The sequence below is a fragment of the Nuphar pumila genome, chromosome 10 (assembly GCF_984573655.1).
Source record: "Nuphar pumila chromosome 10, dmNupPumi1.hap1.1, whole genome shotgun sequence".
NCBI classification, from domain to species: Eukaryota; Viridiplantae; Streptophyta; class Magnoliopsida; order Nymphaeales; family Nymphaeaceae; genus Nuphar; species Nuphar pumila.
Genome location: NC_143258.1, coordinates 2,968,347 through 2,984,457, shown reverse-complemented (window position 1 = coordinate 2,984,457; position 16,111 = coordinate 2,968,347). Strand labels below are relative to the sequence as shown.

General features: G+C 38.6%; 1 protein-coding gene across 1 annotated transcript; it reads right to left on the bottom strand.

Moving 5' to 3' along the window:
* Positions 1-8,145: 8,145 nt before the first annotated feature.
* Positions 8,146-15,389, bottom strand: LOC149823259 (D-xylose-proton symporter-like 3, chloroplastic). Its single transcript, XM_090018741.1, has 14 exons — positions 15,020-15,389; positions 14,772-14,881; positions 14,324-14,402; positions 14,186-14,245; positions 13,988-14,054; positions 13,770-13,894; positions 13,263-13,364; positions 12,795-13,172; positions 12,602-12,649; positions 12,447-12,509; positions 10,109-10,189; positions 9,820-9,918; positions 9,115-9,252; positions 8,146-8,347 (listed from the first exon to the last, which is right to left on the bottom strand). Exons 1-14 carry the CDS (start codon positions 15,272-15,274, stop codon positions 8,213-8,215), a joined length of 1,740 nt encoding a protein of 579 aa, XP_089874867.1. The 5' UTR covers positions 15,275-15,389; the 3' UTR covers positions 8,146-8,212.
* Positions 15,390-16,111: the final 722 nt, after the last annotated feature.

Here is a 16,111-nt window from a genome sequence, read left to right as displayed (position 1 = left end):
TCAACTATATTGACTTAGTTCAGCACATTATCTAAGAAAGAGATTTGAGTGATGGCTTTTGGGTGTAGCAGTTCAGGGTGTCAATGGGTCGGGTTTGGTATGGTGACAAATAAGAAGACCCGATTAAGACACGGGCCTGGACTCGAAGGTCTCATTAATATATGGAGTCAGGTATAGTTTGTAAAATTTTATACCAGTGCAAAGCCGACCTTAGTTCCGATTAAGACCCACAAATTTTCAATGTAAAAATGATAAAAAATATTATTTTATTGGGTATGGTCCAGGTTATCGAATCCGAGTGTGGTTTCTCTTATAGTACACCCAATTAGACCTGGTCCGGACCCGATACCATAACCAAAAATCTGGTCTGAATCTGGTTCCACCTGGGTCCAAACCAAACCGGAGCCGATGACACCCCTAGTGGCAACTGCCACTTGTTGGTATTGGAACTTGGAAGAAAACTCTTTGATTATATTCCATGTGTTGGTTGTCCTGTAAAATGACGGTAGCTCGAGTTTTTTTTTTATGTAAATGAGCCCATTGAATGGCTGGATCATACGCTATCGCATGGCACACTTTGAAGTGTGCCGCAGAAACTGATGCCCTCCATCTTTGGCTGACAGTCTGTTAGTTGTAGGGCTCAAAAGCAGATGGAGGGCAGCCAGGTGCAGATGCACACTCAAAGTATGCCATGCACCTGATCCTGGGGGTGGTTTTACAGGCTCACATGTAGGGATGGCAGTGGACCGGGGGAAAGCGGGGCCCCGCCTCGCCCCGTTTGGACCGGGGATGAAGGGTATGAAACGGGGATGGAGGCGGGGACGAAGGTTAAAATCCATCCCCGTCCGGGGGTGGAGGCGGGGATGGACGTGCACTTTTCCCCACCCCGCCCCAATCCCCGCCCCAACCACTTTTCCCTGCAATATCCCCGCCTCATCTCCGTTTGAACCGGGGATGGAGGATAAAATCCATTCTCCGCCGGGGATGGAGGCGGGGGTGGAGGATAAAATCTTGAGGCGGGGCGGGGGTGGAGACCTTGTCCCCCGCCCGCCCCACTGCCATCCCTACTCACATGAGGAATTCACTGTTTGATGGATGTTCATTTTTAACATAAATGAAATTCAGGGTATGTTTGATGGCTTGTATAGGATTGGAAGAAATGAACAAAAAAGACAGAACAGAACATTGGTTATGTTTGTTCCATAATAACTGTTCCAAGTCCAATGTTTGTTTGAACCATACTCAGAATGTTATGTTTCAAATGTTCATTGTTTGATGAAGATGTGAGGACAACTTGGACAGTTATTGATAATGGGTTGAATTACTTTATTTTGGATAGTATAACCCGATCCGTCCATCATTTTACATGTTTTAACAAGTTTATTATGATTTTTTGTCCGGATATAGATTCAATTACGAAATTATGTCTAAAATCATGAATTTTTGCTCTGGATATGAATTTGGAATTGGATTTTTGCCCAAAATATGAATTTTTTCTTCAAATATAGATCTCGAATTGGATTTTTGCCCGAATATGAATTTTTGCTCTAAATATGGATCTCAAATTGGATTTTTGTCCCGAATATGAATTTTTGCCCGAATATGAATCGCGAATTAGATTTTTGCCCCAAATATGATTTTTTTGCCCTCAAAACATCAGGTTTTTGCCTTTTTCCTCTTTTGGGTCATGATTCGTGAGAGAACGACCCAAATCCGAGCGAGACCCCGCTTGAGTCGGTCAACACGGAGACATCGATGTAGAAGGACTAAAACAAAATAGATTATATATATATATTAACAATAGATAATGTCAATTTTTTAACCCCCATTCAAACATGAGACCCTTTGATTATCATGGTGAAAAAAGAAAAACTAAAATCTTTCACAGCACCAATGGAAAAATCATGATGAAGTACACCTACATGGGGAGTATAATCATTGCAAATCACTTGCTACTCATTTTTGAAAAAAAACCAATTGTATTCTAGAAATGAAGGAACCAAAATCAGAACCACTACCAATTTCGTTCAAGAAATAATCAAAACAAACCAACTATATTTAATCAATTAGTATGTCTATTAGACCACCAAACAGGGCATGAATGAAATGCTTCCAGCATAAAATCAACAGAAAAAATAATTTCATATAGTATTCATCACAGAACTTCCGTATAGAACAAATAAAAAGGCAAAAAAGAAAATTGTGTGTCATAAATAAAAGGACAATGACTCGATCAATCATAGAGCAAATTCTTTTCGTTTATATATACACAGACACACAGTAGAATACGAGATCTAGAAATATAAGGATTTCCCAAAAAAAAATGGTAATTAACATGATAAATTAATTATGAGTTGTTGATTTTAAAGCCTTAAAAAAATCTAATTTATGCATATGTTTATATTTTTCTCGTTTGAATATCACTTGTAAGGAAAGATCCATGAAAAATAGCAACAAAATCATCTACGCTACATTACAACCAATCTTCTGAATGTATTGACGAAATTTACACCAAATTGCAACTGCAATGTCAGTTGCATGCCATCTCCTGTACAATGCCAGTAAGATGCACAAACCCAAAAATTGAAACCCTAAATTGAAACCCTAAAGAATGCAAAAAAACACCAAAATATGTTCTTCATGGATAAATGTTTACTCCATGGCAAAAATTTAAGTTATATAACAAATAAAACTCTAATAATGGAAACCCCATCAATCCGAGATGTTTGATAGCAAAAATCCACACTCACATATGCATCTGATGTTACCGCATGTGTTTTTGCCAGTCAGAGAGGAGGGACGATTGCAAGGAAGGTGAAGGGGACGATGTCGCAACTGCGAGAAAGGCGAACGGGATGAGGCCGCAACTGCGAGGAAGGAGATGAGTCCGAGGGGTGACTGGTGAGGTCTGCTCACCGAAGAGAAAATGGGGAAGCAGACCGACCAGAGAGAGAGAGAGAGAGAGACGCACCGCGTCGATGCATTTGTAACATGGGGGGAGGTGGATCAAAAATTACAAACGATTATGGACGTGGCGAATGCGCGGAACGCCGTCCGCCACATCCAACATTTGTCTGCTTTCGCTGTTCCCCGTGGGATTTCGGTCTGAATCCCACTGGGAACAGCACATCAAACATGCCCTAAAGCGCCTCTGACAGTATTACCGTTAGCTGACATGATTATCTCACTTTATAATTTTTTTTTTAAGTCAAGTTGGGGTTAGGCAGTCCCCTACCAGTTATACAACTATACCATTGGGTTTTGAACTTGCAACGTCCCAACACAAGGCGATGTGCACTTAGGGATGGCAGTGGACCGGGGCAGGGTCAGGGACAAGGTCTTTACCTCCGCCCCATTTTAAAATTCTACCCTCCATCTCCCGTCTAAATGGATCTAGGCAGGGTGGCCCCCCTTTTTTCTACAGTCCACTGTCATCCTTAAAGAGTATTTTAGCATTTTACTAATGGGGATAGGGGACGGGGCAGGGCGAAGAAAAGCGTAAGTTCATCTCTGCACTGGTTTTGATGTTATGCGGGGCAGAGCCCCATTTTTTCCCTGGTCCACTGCCATCCCTACGTGCACTAGCTGCTCTTACCAGACAAGCGGAGCCCCCTGTTGGTGTTGTCAAATCTTTTAACTGCAAACAGTGGTTTTGCATATTGGACTGCAAGAAAGTTGTATGGTTTTAGGCTTTTAGGGTTTAGAGTTTCACTCATTTTTGCTTTTAATGTGCTGCAGCTGTTTGGTCATTTCTTGGAAAGACGATTGTGCAACTTGTTTTTGACTTGGCAAAATTGATTTAGAGCATTTATATTTTATGTCTAAAAGCTTCTTTTTTTCTGTAGTGGGGTCAATTCATCAATGGTCATAGCCATGCACTGATTTAGCACTTTTCTGCTTTTAGACTATAGGGTTCTATCAAATTATTTTGTTAGTGGGGCTAGTCTAATTCAGGGATCACCATGCATGTAGTTTCTTGAATCATCCAAATAAGGCAAATTGTGGCTTTAATTGGTTGCATAGCCTTGTAGAGCAAACAATTGAGTGGCTTTATGTGCCTTAGGAATTAGGGTTTTACTTCTTCTACCGTTTCATTGATTATCATCCTCTGCTTGGACGAGGTGGGTCATCATGTTCTTGACTTCTGCAAACTGTTGCTTTTAGTTTGTGATGTGGGCAAGCTCTTTGTTGAAAAAAAAAGAAGCAGTTGGGCTGTGTGGGGTCTGTGTCAATTGGGTTCATGTGGAAGATGATGATGGCTCCAAGAAAAGAGTTGGTTGGTTTTAGGGTTTAGGGTTCACGGTTTCAACAAATGATCACTTTGAGTCAATCCAGTTGTAGTTGTTGGGACCGCCACAATGAGATTATGTGGACCATTGTTACTTGGCAATCTTGTATTCAACTATGCTTTCATGCGATGCTAAAAATATCGTGGACGGTATTTTCAAAATATCACCGGCTTGTAAAATATCACGTTTTTACATCAATGAAGCCAATTTTAGTAATATTTATTTAAATTCTATATGATCTACATGCTTGATTTTATAGGCTAGTTCAAACTCGAAATAGGCCCCATGGAGGGTTGGCATAAGTAGTGGGGTGGGACCTTGGCTGCTAGACGGGCATTCAAGGTTTGATTCCCATGATAGCATAGGGCAGACCCACCAATTCACAATTGGTATGTGTCTGACAAGGGACAAATTGAACAAGAGTTTGACCTGGATTACGACCCACCTAGGGCAGACACCAATTCACAATTGGCATGTGTCTGACAAGGGACAAGTTGAACAAGGGTTTTTTAAATCTATTTCACTCATCTTTTAAGTTAGATACAAATATAAAAAAAATTCACTTGATATTTAATTCATTGAATTTCAAAGAGAGGTGGGGTCGTCTCACTCTCTGGGTTTATGTGCTTATTTATAGATCCATTAAGATAGCATATTAAATAAGTATACTATCTAATTTTAATTATTTAATAAAAACCTTAATTATATTTTTTATTGGATCTTGGATCCATGTTTGATCCAATTCTATTTGGATCAAACCCATCCCACCCCTAACCAAATCCAATGTGGGTTTTGGATCCTCTCAGGATTCAGATCCAAATACCCAATTTCCATTTTTTTTTTCAGACCCACCAATTCACAATTGGTAAGTGTCTTTACTACAATGATGGGGTCAATAGTGGCGACTCATTAAAGGCAACACAAAAATTCACCGCTATTGCTGGAATTGAATTGCCACAATAACGATGACTTTACATATCGCCGTTATAGATATATCTATAACGACGACTTTATATATCACCGTTAAAGATATGTCTCTAACGGTGGTTAATGAATGTCACCGTTATAGATTGTCTTTAACAACAACATATGTGGACTTTAAATATTGTCGTTAAAATACTTTTGACAATAATATTTGACGATCATTAAATATCGCCATTATTGATCAATAAGGATGACATTACAACATCATCGTTATAGGATTTTACTCTATAATGGCAACATTGTATGTTGCCGTTATCGATGTGTCATTAACTATGACATGTGAGGTCATTAAATATTGTCGTTAAACCACTTTTATGGATATATTTAATGGCCATGGAATATCACATAAAGAAATAACAACAGTTTTGTCATCATTATAGGTTTTACTCTATAACAACGACATTTAGGTGTCGCCCTTATAAGGTTTATAATTAGGGCATGGTATCATGCCCTAATTCGAATTCTCTCTCTCTCTCTCTCTATATATATATATATATATGTTGCTAGATCATCGTCGGACCACCTCCTCCTTCCTCCTTGCTCAAGTGACACCACATGACTGCGATCGGATCGAGGATCGATTCTCTCTCTGGGTGACACTGTCGGCCACCACCTCCGATTTGTGAACAGGGTGACACTACCTAGCCACCACTGAAGGATATCCTCTCTCACACTCTCTGCGATTTCTCTGGGTGACACTGCTGGCCACCACCTCCAATCCCTACTCAGGTGACACTGTTGGACAGTCGTTCCTCTCTCTGTCTGTGCGATCTCTCTACTCTCTACTCAGGCGACACTCCCCGATGAGCTTCTCTCTGCCCTCTCCGAGTGTGCGTATGATTTGAAAATCTGCACTCTTTTCTTAAAAGCATTTAATCTTCAAGTGAAATACAGGAAATCTATATTTGGGAAGACCTTTGCTATGACCACAGGCCATTGTGCAATCTCTTTCACACATAGTTTGAAAACCTAGTAACTTCTGACTCAACTCATTTAGTATCAATTATGTCCAGTAATTCTAAATAGTGTATGTATGATTTTTTTTCAAAAGGAACTAAATGAAATGAAAACAAGTACAGAAGTGGAAAAGTGCTTGAGAAAGGTGTTCAAAAATGTTTCTGGCACATTTAGGTCACAGTGTAGTGAGGATTTGTGGGCAAAGGCAAAAATAGTTGCAAAAATATGGAAATTGCATATAGGAGTAGAAAATCGATTCTTCGAACAAAATATGGAGTGAGAAATGACGGTTTTAGTTTGAAATGGGAATAAATATTAGGTTAACCTTACAAAAGGAAACAATGAGAAAGATAAATTAAAAAAACTAGATAGAAACAATGCTTCCTACGTGAGTTTTTCTTGAAGAAAATAGGAATTCTGTAGGGATTAGAATCGTTGCAACTGGAAATGGTCCCCTTAAAGTTATGTAATGGACTTTTTCCATTTTGCTTTTTGAGTGTTAAGGAGTTCCTCTAAAGATGTTGAAAATATTCTCAGTTTCAATAAGAAGTTTTAGAAAATATACAAACGAATTCTTGGATACCCACATTGATTAATTTTATCCTTAAAAATACAAACGTTGGACAACTGAAATATGGAGATGAAATCTTCAAGTGTCTAGACACATTTTGAATTGTCAAGAGAATTCTCTTCTACCCTTTTTCTGGAGTTGATGACTATTACTTGAGAAGCGTTTCAGAATTGAATGCTGAAAATTTGATTCAGCAATTCTGAAGTCACTTGAAGAATTCACATGAGAAACTTCAAAACCAACAAATCATGCTGGCCGTATAGAAGATTATGTTGACATCCAATCCTAATCAAAATATTTGGGTGGCATGAGAAACAGCCGGACTACTAAACAAAACTGAAGGAAAAAGAATGAAATAGAGCACCAGAATCCTAGCTCAAACCCCTTGGAACATGAGAGCAGGTCAATTAAGTATGATGACTAGCCAACCCTGAATATTTTTACCCATAGATTTCTGGCTATGCTATTGTTAAAAGATTCTCTTGTTAAATATAGTGGGCCGTTGTTTATGAATATAGATCAATCATGGATACACGACAGAAATTCTAAACCTTATACATCTGAAATTGATCAATTCCTAAAAGTGGCACGTGCTTATGTTGATGAAGCTGGTAGAGTGTAATGCCCATGTCAGGACTGCAAGAATACAAAATATAGACCTGTAGATCATATCAAAACCCAATAGATTGCACGTGGTTCTACCATAAAATATATTCAATCACATGTGAGTGTGGCACAAACCTACGTAAATACGGTGCATGATGAGAGCGAAGATACGATAAAGGATCAAGATCGGATTGATGAATTGCAGAACAATGTTATTATGAGGATAATATTGGATGCAAAACACAACCTCCTTGCCCGAAGCGATCTATATCTTGGTTGTACAAAGTTAATAAAACTAACTTTCATTCTTAAGTTGTTACATATCAAAACATTGAACAATTAGAGTAACAAATCGTTCAACATGCTAATTGATTTATTGAACGAGGCGTTGCCCGAGAGAAAGAGATTGTCAAACTCTCACCGCGAGGCGAATAAATTTGTTAATCGCACTAGCTTTGATTACGTAATGATAGATGCATGCGTGAATGACTGCGTGCTTTTGTCATTCTATCCAAAATGCTAAGCCTAGCCGAGCCAAATCAAACACTTTGTATTTAGGCTCGACTTGTTTAAGCTAAAACGAGTTGTTCCTGTCTCAGCTCGCCAGCTATACGAACCAATAACGAACGAGTTTGTGACAAGCCGAACTCAGCTGCTCGGTTTGTTTACCAGCCCTACTTGTGGGCAAATCTTTTTCTTTTCTTAAGAAGTGAAAGATAAAAGTATAGAATGTCGTCCTTTGTGGGCAATGCACAATTCATTATTACTTTACAAGATTAAGAATTCTTAAGAAGTACAAGAGTTCTCATCTTAATATCTTGGACTCTATTTCTTCCAGGCTCAACCCTTTTGTTTCTGGGACATAGAGGATTACAAACAAAAGTGCGAGCAGAGAGATTATCCCAAAAAGTGCAAACAAGTTGCTGGCCCCTAGCAGCTCCTGCAAGAGATTTCAAGTCAAAGCAGAAATTTCATCACCAGTTTTACCTTCAAAAAAAAAAATCTAGGGTGTGTTTAGACCTTGGCATGTTTGGAAGCGGGGAAAGGCTAGGAGAATTGCAAGCCAGAGAGGAAAAGCGGAAACTTTTCCATCGTTCCAAACAATAAATTTTTTTGAAAGGAACCAACTTTTTGCCCTGGTTTTGACAGGAAATTTTTCTCCATCTCAGAGATGGAAGAATTTTCCCTAGCCAAAGTTTTCAGTTTTGAGGGCAGCCCTCACCCTAGTGGAAACACCTAACATTTTCCCAACCTGGTTTTCTTCATATCACACAAACAAGAGAAGATTTTCATAAAGAAAATTTCTCATATTAAAACTTCTCATAGGCAAAACTTTCTTTTCCTGCTTCCTATTATGACTCAGGAATTGTGAATTTGTTATGGTGTGAACTGTGTGAATCCATGTGCACAAACCCACTTGTTTCAAGAATTCAAATACCCATTTTCCATACAATGGCAGGAAATCATTTTCATTTTTTTTATGGAGGAAGCAGAATTCTCATAGAATGAACCCTAAACAAAAGAACTGTGGGATCCAGTGTGAATACTCTGTCCTCAGAATTCTTCTGGCAGTTTGCAAATCTTTCAAAAGCATATAATCAGCAAAATGTATACAAAAGACAGAAGGGTCTGAAAGTGGAGTATAATATGCCAATCACTAAATGAAGTATGGACTTGCAATATACGCATTTTTCAAATGGCACATACCTGTAACGGTGAAAAAGCGAATGTTACTACAGCATTGGAGCCAAAGTTAGTAAGAACTGCAAGACTGATCCCTCGGCCTCTTGTGCGAAGAGGAAAAATCTCAGACACCATCAGCCAACTGATCGGGCCAAAGGAAATCTAGAAAAGTTTTACAGAAAATTTGTTGTCAATAACATAAACTTTGAATTGAAAATACAAAGAGTAATGTGGTCATCAGAGGGAAACATTAATGGTACAACAAAGGAAAATCTACTTCCAGTACGTGCTTGATTTTACTTTATGGGATACTGACTGCAAGGACTTTTCTGTCAGGAGATTTTGACAAGAAAAAAAAATTATACCAACACACTCATCATCAACTTTTGAAGATTATTATAAATTAGACATTCTAAATTAACCCAGGCATTTGAAACAAATGGATTCATCTTATAAGAGCTTAATTTTGCTGCAGTAGCTCATTTGAGAGAGAGAGAGAGTCTCATGTGTAATATGAAAAGAACTATAGAATAACTAATCAACTAATTCTTTAACTAAATCATTTCAATGGAATAGTCAAAATGGGTTAGGATGGCAGGTGTTCATAATTTAGAATATCCACCAAGTCTAAAAAGTTAAGGGCATTTAATCAACAAAAAGAACTTTCCCCGACATTCACAAATATAGGGAACAGAAATTTGATTTATTCTACCCTCGTCAAGAGCTTACCTGGTAACAGCTAACATATAAGATCAGAGAAGCCACAGCAACAATAGGGATTCCCTCAAGAACATTGTAGTAAGCAGCAAGAAGGAACAAAGAAAGTGCCTGTCACAGACAAAACAGCGAACATCACGTTTATTCCAACAATAACCAGAAACAACTAAACAGGGGAAGAACATAATGTAAACAGGAAGGATAAAAGTGGGATTTGCAACAGATTGAAGAGCTGTCATGAAAAGCAACATACTGATAACCATGCAATAAGTAACGCTTTAAAAGTAAGAAATATACGTACAATTCCACTTATTCCTCCTATCAACAGGGGTCGTCTCCCAAGATCATCAGCCTTTACTACAGCAATCCCAGTCATCAACAGCTGCAGGTGCATTACAAATATCTCTCCTTAAACATTTATTTGGGACATTAGTGACTGAAAATAAGATGAGTTGAGTTATTGATAAAGACTTTGATAGACATGCATGATTTCCTGGGTTATTTGTTCCTGCTATTTTTCCAGGCTGTCTACAAGGAATTGCAGACTTGGTGGAAAGCATTAATGAGGCAGGCCCAAGTTGACATTTCCGACTCAACTTCACAAACATGATCCACTAAATAAAAAACAAGTTCAACAGAAATGTTTAGCAACTCACCAACTCAGGATCTGGCCCAACCTAACTTCTACATTAATTCAAAGATAAATTGCTAAAAATCTCTCTGATAAAAATCTCATATTCAGTTGTATGGCTAAAGACTACAGAATATATGCATGACAGTCTGAGTTGAGCAGTTCCAACAAAGTGTGATTAGGTCCCAGAAAATTCAAGCAAATTTCAGTGGTTGTCGATTTATGACTTTTCCATTTCAATCATCAATTCCTGATCTAAATATCATGTAAAAAAAAGAACAAATTTAGAAATGCGTGTAAACTATATCAAGTCACAAACAATAAACACCACTATTATATGGGGTTGAATGACATAGCTGGATGGTTAGGTTGCACTATCATAACCCAGGTGCAATCTGGTCCTGCAAATTATGGACTCATAACCTGCTCAGCCCACTTGAGCATGGATATAGGTTCCAAAATTGGTTCAAACATGAAAAGGATTCAACCTGGCAACACTGGATCCAAATTTGTCCATTGAATACGATGGGCCATGTGGATTAAGATAAGCTATGAACCAGAGCCCTACAGTAACTGGAACCTTAACAAGTTAGCAGTTCCTGATCCAAGTCCTGCAGATCCAAATAAAGGGCAACCTAGCAGATCCATGTGAAGGCCAAAAACCTGACCCATATGTTCCAAATCATGTCCAGTTAGGGCCATGTCCAAAAACTTGATAATGACTTTGGCAACATCTCAATTATACTTATTATCATTTAACGAGCCTATACAAGCCGAGCTGAGACAAACACTTGTTGTTCATGTTTGGCATGTAGAGCCTATTTAATGAGTTAGAACAAGCTCTTTACGAGCCAGACCACTATTGACTCATCTTGTTTCCCAGCACTAAACATGACCCATTTTACGTTTTTCTCATGAAAATCGATAGAGTTTTCCCAGCTTTAGCCCATTTTAAACAGATCCAATACCACAAGGACTTGTATCATAACTGGACCTGGGACTCCATTGTGAGATCTGAGTTGGATCCAGTTGTATAACTGGATCCACAAAGTCAGATACAGTGTCATGGCAAGCATTAAGCACTTTATAATGAGTCACACAAATGACAGGTTCAATAGCTATTAAGATTTGAGAGCCAAAGTATGTTTTTAAGCATCCAAGAAAAGGGCTCAGCCATGGCCCACAAGCATAACAAGCTCAACTAAGTCTGCCAAGACTACATGAGCCATGTCTAGTCTATTTACTCTGCAAACTCAATTCAACACCTAACTAGAGACGTTAAGTCTCGAAGGAGTCATCATCGAACCAAACTATCCGGTTCAACTTAAACTCAGCTTGTTAAAAGGCTTGTCATAACTCAGTCCATGCTCAAGTAGCAACTTTGAGTTTAAGCATTCAAACCAAACACCAATGTGACCAGCAACATTGAAGCAGGCTTCTCTATATCTGACTTCCTACTATACAGGGGTTAGGACCCAGTTTGCTTATCCCAAAAAAAAACAGAAAAAAACATTATTATACTCTTCATGCATAGGCACCAAAACTTGCAAACAACATGCCTTCAAAGGTAGAAAACAATGTTAATAAAAAAAAGGTAGAAAACAAGCAACAAGATGAAAACCATGAATAGGAATTGACATAAATTACACAAACCAACAAAAAAAATCTTGGAACCAATCCAATATTAAAATAAAAGAATAATTGGCAAACATTTGGATACATTTGACAAGATGGCAGCATTTAAATGCAAAGCAATAAGGCATCCTAGATTTACACCAAATAAGCAAAGTGATCCTTCAACTACTATACGACTTAAAGTGACATCATGACATTGGATTGTGATATCATCTGGTTCATGGAAATAGTATTCAAGAATTTAAAAGCACAGTTTGTCCAAAAAAACTAGTATTCATGAACAAGAATTTAAAGCATGGTCTGCCCAACTTCAAAAAGAAGTGGAGTCTAGCAAGATAAATAAATGCCATAGCAGAGGCAAACATCATTGTACCTTAAACAAACCAATAACTACTGATACACGAGCAGCATCTGAAGCAGCCGAAAATCCTGCACTCTGAAGTATTCATTACAAAAGGGCATCAAGATGTAGTTTTCTAAAAATTATAGAGACAAATGATCAATAATTATCAGCATTATCAAATGTACCTGAAGAATTGGAGCAGCATAATACAAGACACTAGGCTGCCCTGTTATCTATCAAGGTAGACATAGACACTAGGCCCGATTAAATTCAGAATACTATACAAGAAAAGTTTACAACAATATTCAAAGCTCAGATTGAATCAACTATATCCAGAAAACCTTGAATGCAACTTGTTGGAATGTATGTACCACGTACCTGCTGAAAAAGGACCAATCCACCACCAATTACGAAGGCTTTCAAACTAGATCCTTGAAAAACCTCCCAAAAACTACCTTCTGACTCCTGGTCTACATAGACCGACTTCAGTGATGATAGAGTACTTTCTATTTGCTCCTCAGATGCCTTATCACCATCAGGTCGACCTCTTAGCTTGCTAAGTGCATAGATTGCCTTTTCTTTGTTTTCCTCCATACTGCCTTTTCCCTGCACTGCTCTAAGTAGCAACCATCGAGGAGAAGGTGGCAAAATCCACATTCCAAGACCCATCAGGATTGCAATAGGTGCACTGAATCCATACATAAAACGCCATCCACCAACAGAACTGATTGCAATGCTTCCAACAAGGTAACCAAACTGCAAGTATGACTCAGTTCAGTTCAGAGAAAGAACTTATGTGCTTATGCTACCACAACATGAACTACAAGTGTTTAGCACTTTCAATACCAGGATTCCTAGAACTATGAATAGCTCTTTTAGAGATATCAGTGTCCCACGAATTTGAGATGGAGAGGTCTCAGCAATATAGAGAGGAGCTCCATGCATGGCCTGTACAAAGAATAAAAGAAAATGCTAAGATAAAACATAACTGAAGTCTTAAGTAAAACTTGACTCGCAGTGCAAGAAGTTCATATCAATAACTTCAAATGCATGAATCCTGATCGTGGACAAAGGTAAGAAACACCCTCAGTCTCCAACAGGCAATAAAAATACCTAATTTTGTAGAGTCCATTCTTAAATTAATCAGTAAATCAGATGGCAATCTCCCATTCTTTTGCAGATCCAGCAATGTAGGCATAAATCTAAGTCTAATCAATGATAGAGACTGCTTATTTCTATAACTGACCGAACAACTAAAATACTGGCCACACAGCAATTTAGAAGTTCAAGCGCATAAAAGACAAATCATGCAATAGATTCTGATCTACTGGAAAAGTTTCTGCATAAACTCACCAAACCTATGCCAATGCCATACAGAACCCGCCCAATTATCAAAATAGCAAGATTAGGTGCAGAACCAGTGATTAAACAACCAAGAATATACAAGGCAGCAGCTGTAATCAGTTCCCTTCTTCTTCCTTTCACAAAGAAACGACAATGACTTTACGTATTGCATCTTTATCCCATGACGATTTACTAATCAGACAATCACTTATATAGCAAAGCCATACCTAGAAAATCTGTAATAGGATAGACTACAAGAGATCCAAACAGAGCACCATAAAGTGAACCACTGACCTGCAAACAGAGAACGCTATGAAGCAAAATTCAATAGATTGGAAAATATGAAAACTTGAGATGCCTGAATTTAATAAACAGACAGGCAACCCAAACACCATTCACATTCATCTTATTATATGAAAGAATACCACAAGACCCAGCTGTATGGCTGAAAGGTTGAACCATGTTGTACCACTCAATTCTGCTGACTGAAAATAACAAAGACCATCTAATTAGATAATACAACGCTACTAAAAGAAGGACAATGCATCAAGAATTCGCAGTACCTGTAATGAGATGATGGCCCCAGAAGTAGCACCAATATCATAACCAAATAGCAGGCCTCCCAATGCTGGGAATAAAAATCTGCATTTACAGTAAACAAATCAGCACCAAAGCCTATAAATCAAATCACATATAAACATGATTGAACCTTATAAAAAAAAATCACGTTGGTCCAACTACACAAATTTTCAAGATCATGCTTGCTGCAAAAACTTACAATCTAAAGTTCTAAACAAGAAAAAGGAAAGGTATAGAAAATTCATACAAGCCCAAAACTCAGGAAAAAAACATAAAAAAGCAAAAGAAAATTACAAAATCAACAGATTAGCAAAAATCAGTCTACATTATTAAATTCAACAAGAATCAAATAAAATACTAAAAACCCATTACTGAACAGCACCACCACCAACCCATCCTGCTAGAAACAAAACGTCTCTTGCTCGATCTTACGGTAAAATGACAGAAGACCAAGAGAACTTCTCCTCCGTCGATGCATCACCAACGAACGGCTCTCCGGACTCCACGACATCTGCTGACCCGTAATCCCCTCGAACACGAACCTAAAAACTCAAAAAAAATCCCACGAAATTCAGAGTCCCCAACTCGGCTAAACCAACCAAAACTCCCCAACCCACTTACTAATTCCCGCTTTTTCCCACTCCCATGGTGCTGGGGAGGCCACAAGATGGGAAATTTACCTTCAGTGAGCGCATTTCCTGAGAAAACGGCATGGTGGGTAATACTGAATCCCTGCTACGATGGCTGTTCTTCAAGGAAGAAAGAAGAAGACCCTCTCTAGAAACGGCGCGGTGAGTCGTCATGGGAAAGAGAGATCGGTGGTAGGCTTTCGATGGTGATGGAGAGGAGGCGAGCGCGCACAGTGGGGAGTGCCAAAACGTCAAGCCGATTGCGTTATACATCGTAATAAAGGGGATTTCGAGCGGTAACGACATGTAGCGCTTGGGCAGAGTACAATGTGGAGAGTGGCGAATTCAACGATCTAAGTTCTCAAGTTTATAGTGAGTGTTAGTCTCAGAGCTCACAAGAGAACAGATCTTTTTGGTTCTAGTGTGCCAAGTGTAGGGACATATATTTATAGCATGTGAAAGTAGTTTGTATTTTGTATTTTGCACAGACAATCTTATCTCAGTACTCTTCAAACGCCTCACTTGGATTGAATTTGAGGGAGGATCAGGTGCAACGTGATTGCACACTTTTAGAATTTGTATTTTGTATTTTGTATTTTGCACAGAATCTTATTTTAGTACTCTTTAAGAGCCTCACTTGGATGAGGATAAGGTGCAATGTGATTGCACACTTTTAGAGTGTTGCTGATCACCCACCATCTGCTGTTGGACCCCACAGCACATTGTATCAGTATCGTTGCGAATAGGCCTGAATTGGCCGATTCGTATCATATCCACCCAAAATCGGTACCAAACAGGGTTGATTCGGCATAAAAATTGTTAAAAAAAAGTTTTTTAATATTTTTTAACATTTTACTGACTCGTGTCATCCCTTGGTTCAAAACTGGCTGATTCAGATCGAATTAGGTGAATCAGAATCTGCTGATTCCCTGAATCAATGCTGATATTGTTCCCAAAGATGATGAGTGATGAGGTGCAGCATTTCACTAAAAGTGTGCAATCACATTGCACCTGATCCTCCCTCATTGAATTTTCATGCTTTTTGGTATGTTTTCCTTACTGTCGAAGTAGTCATAATAAGATGGTGTCCTAATATTCAAGCCACCAATATGAAATAACAGTGCAAAAAGATGGGATATGGGC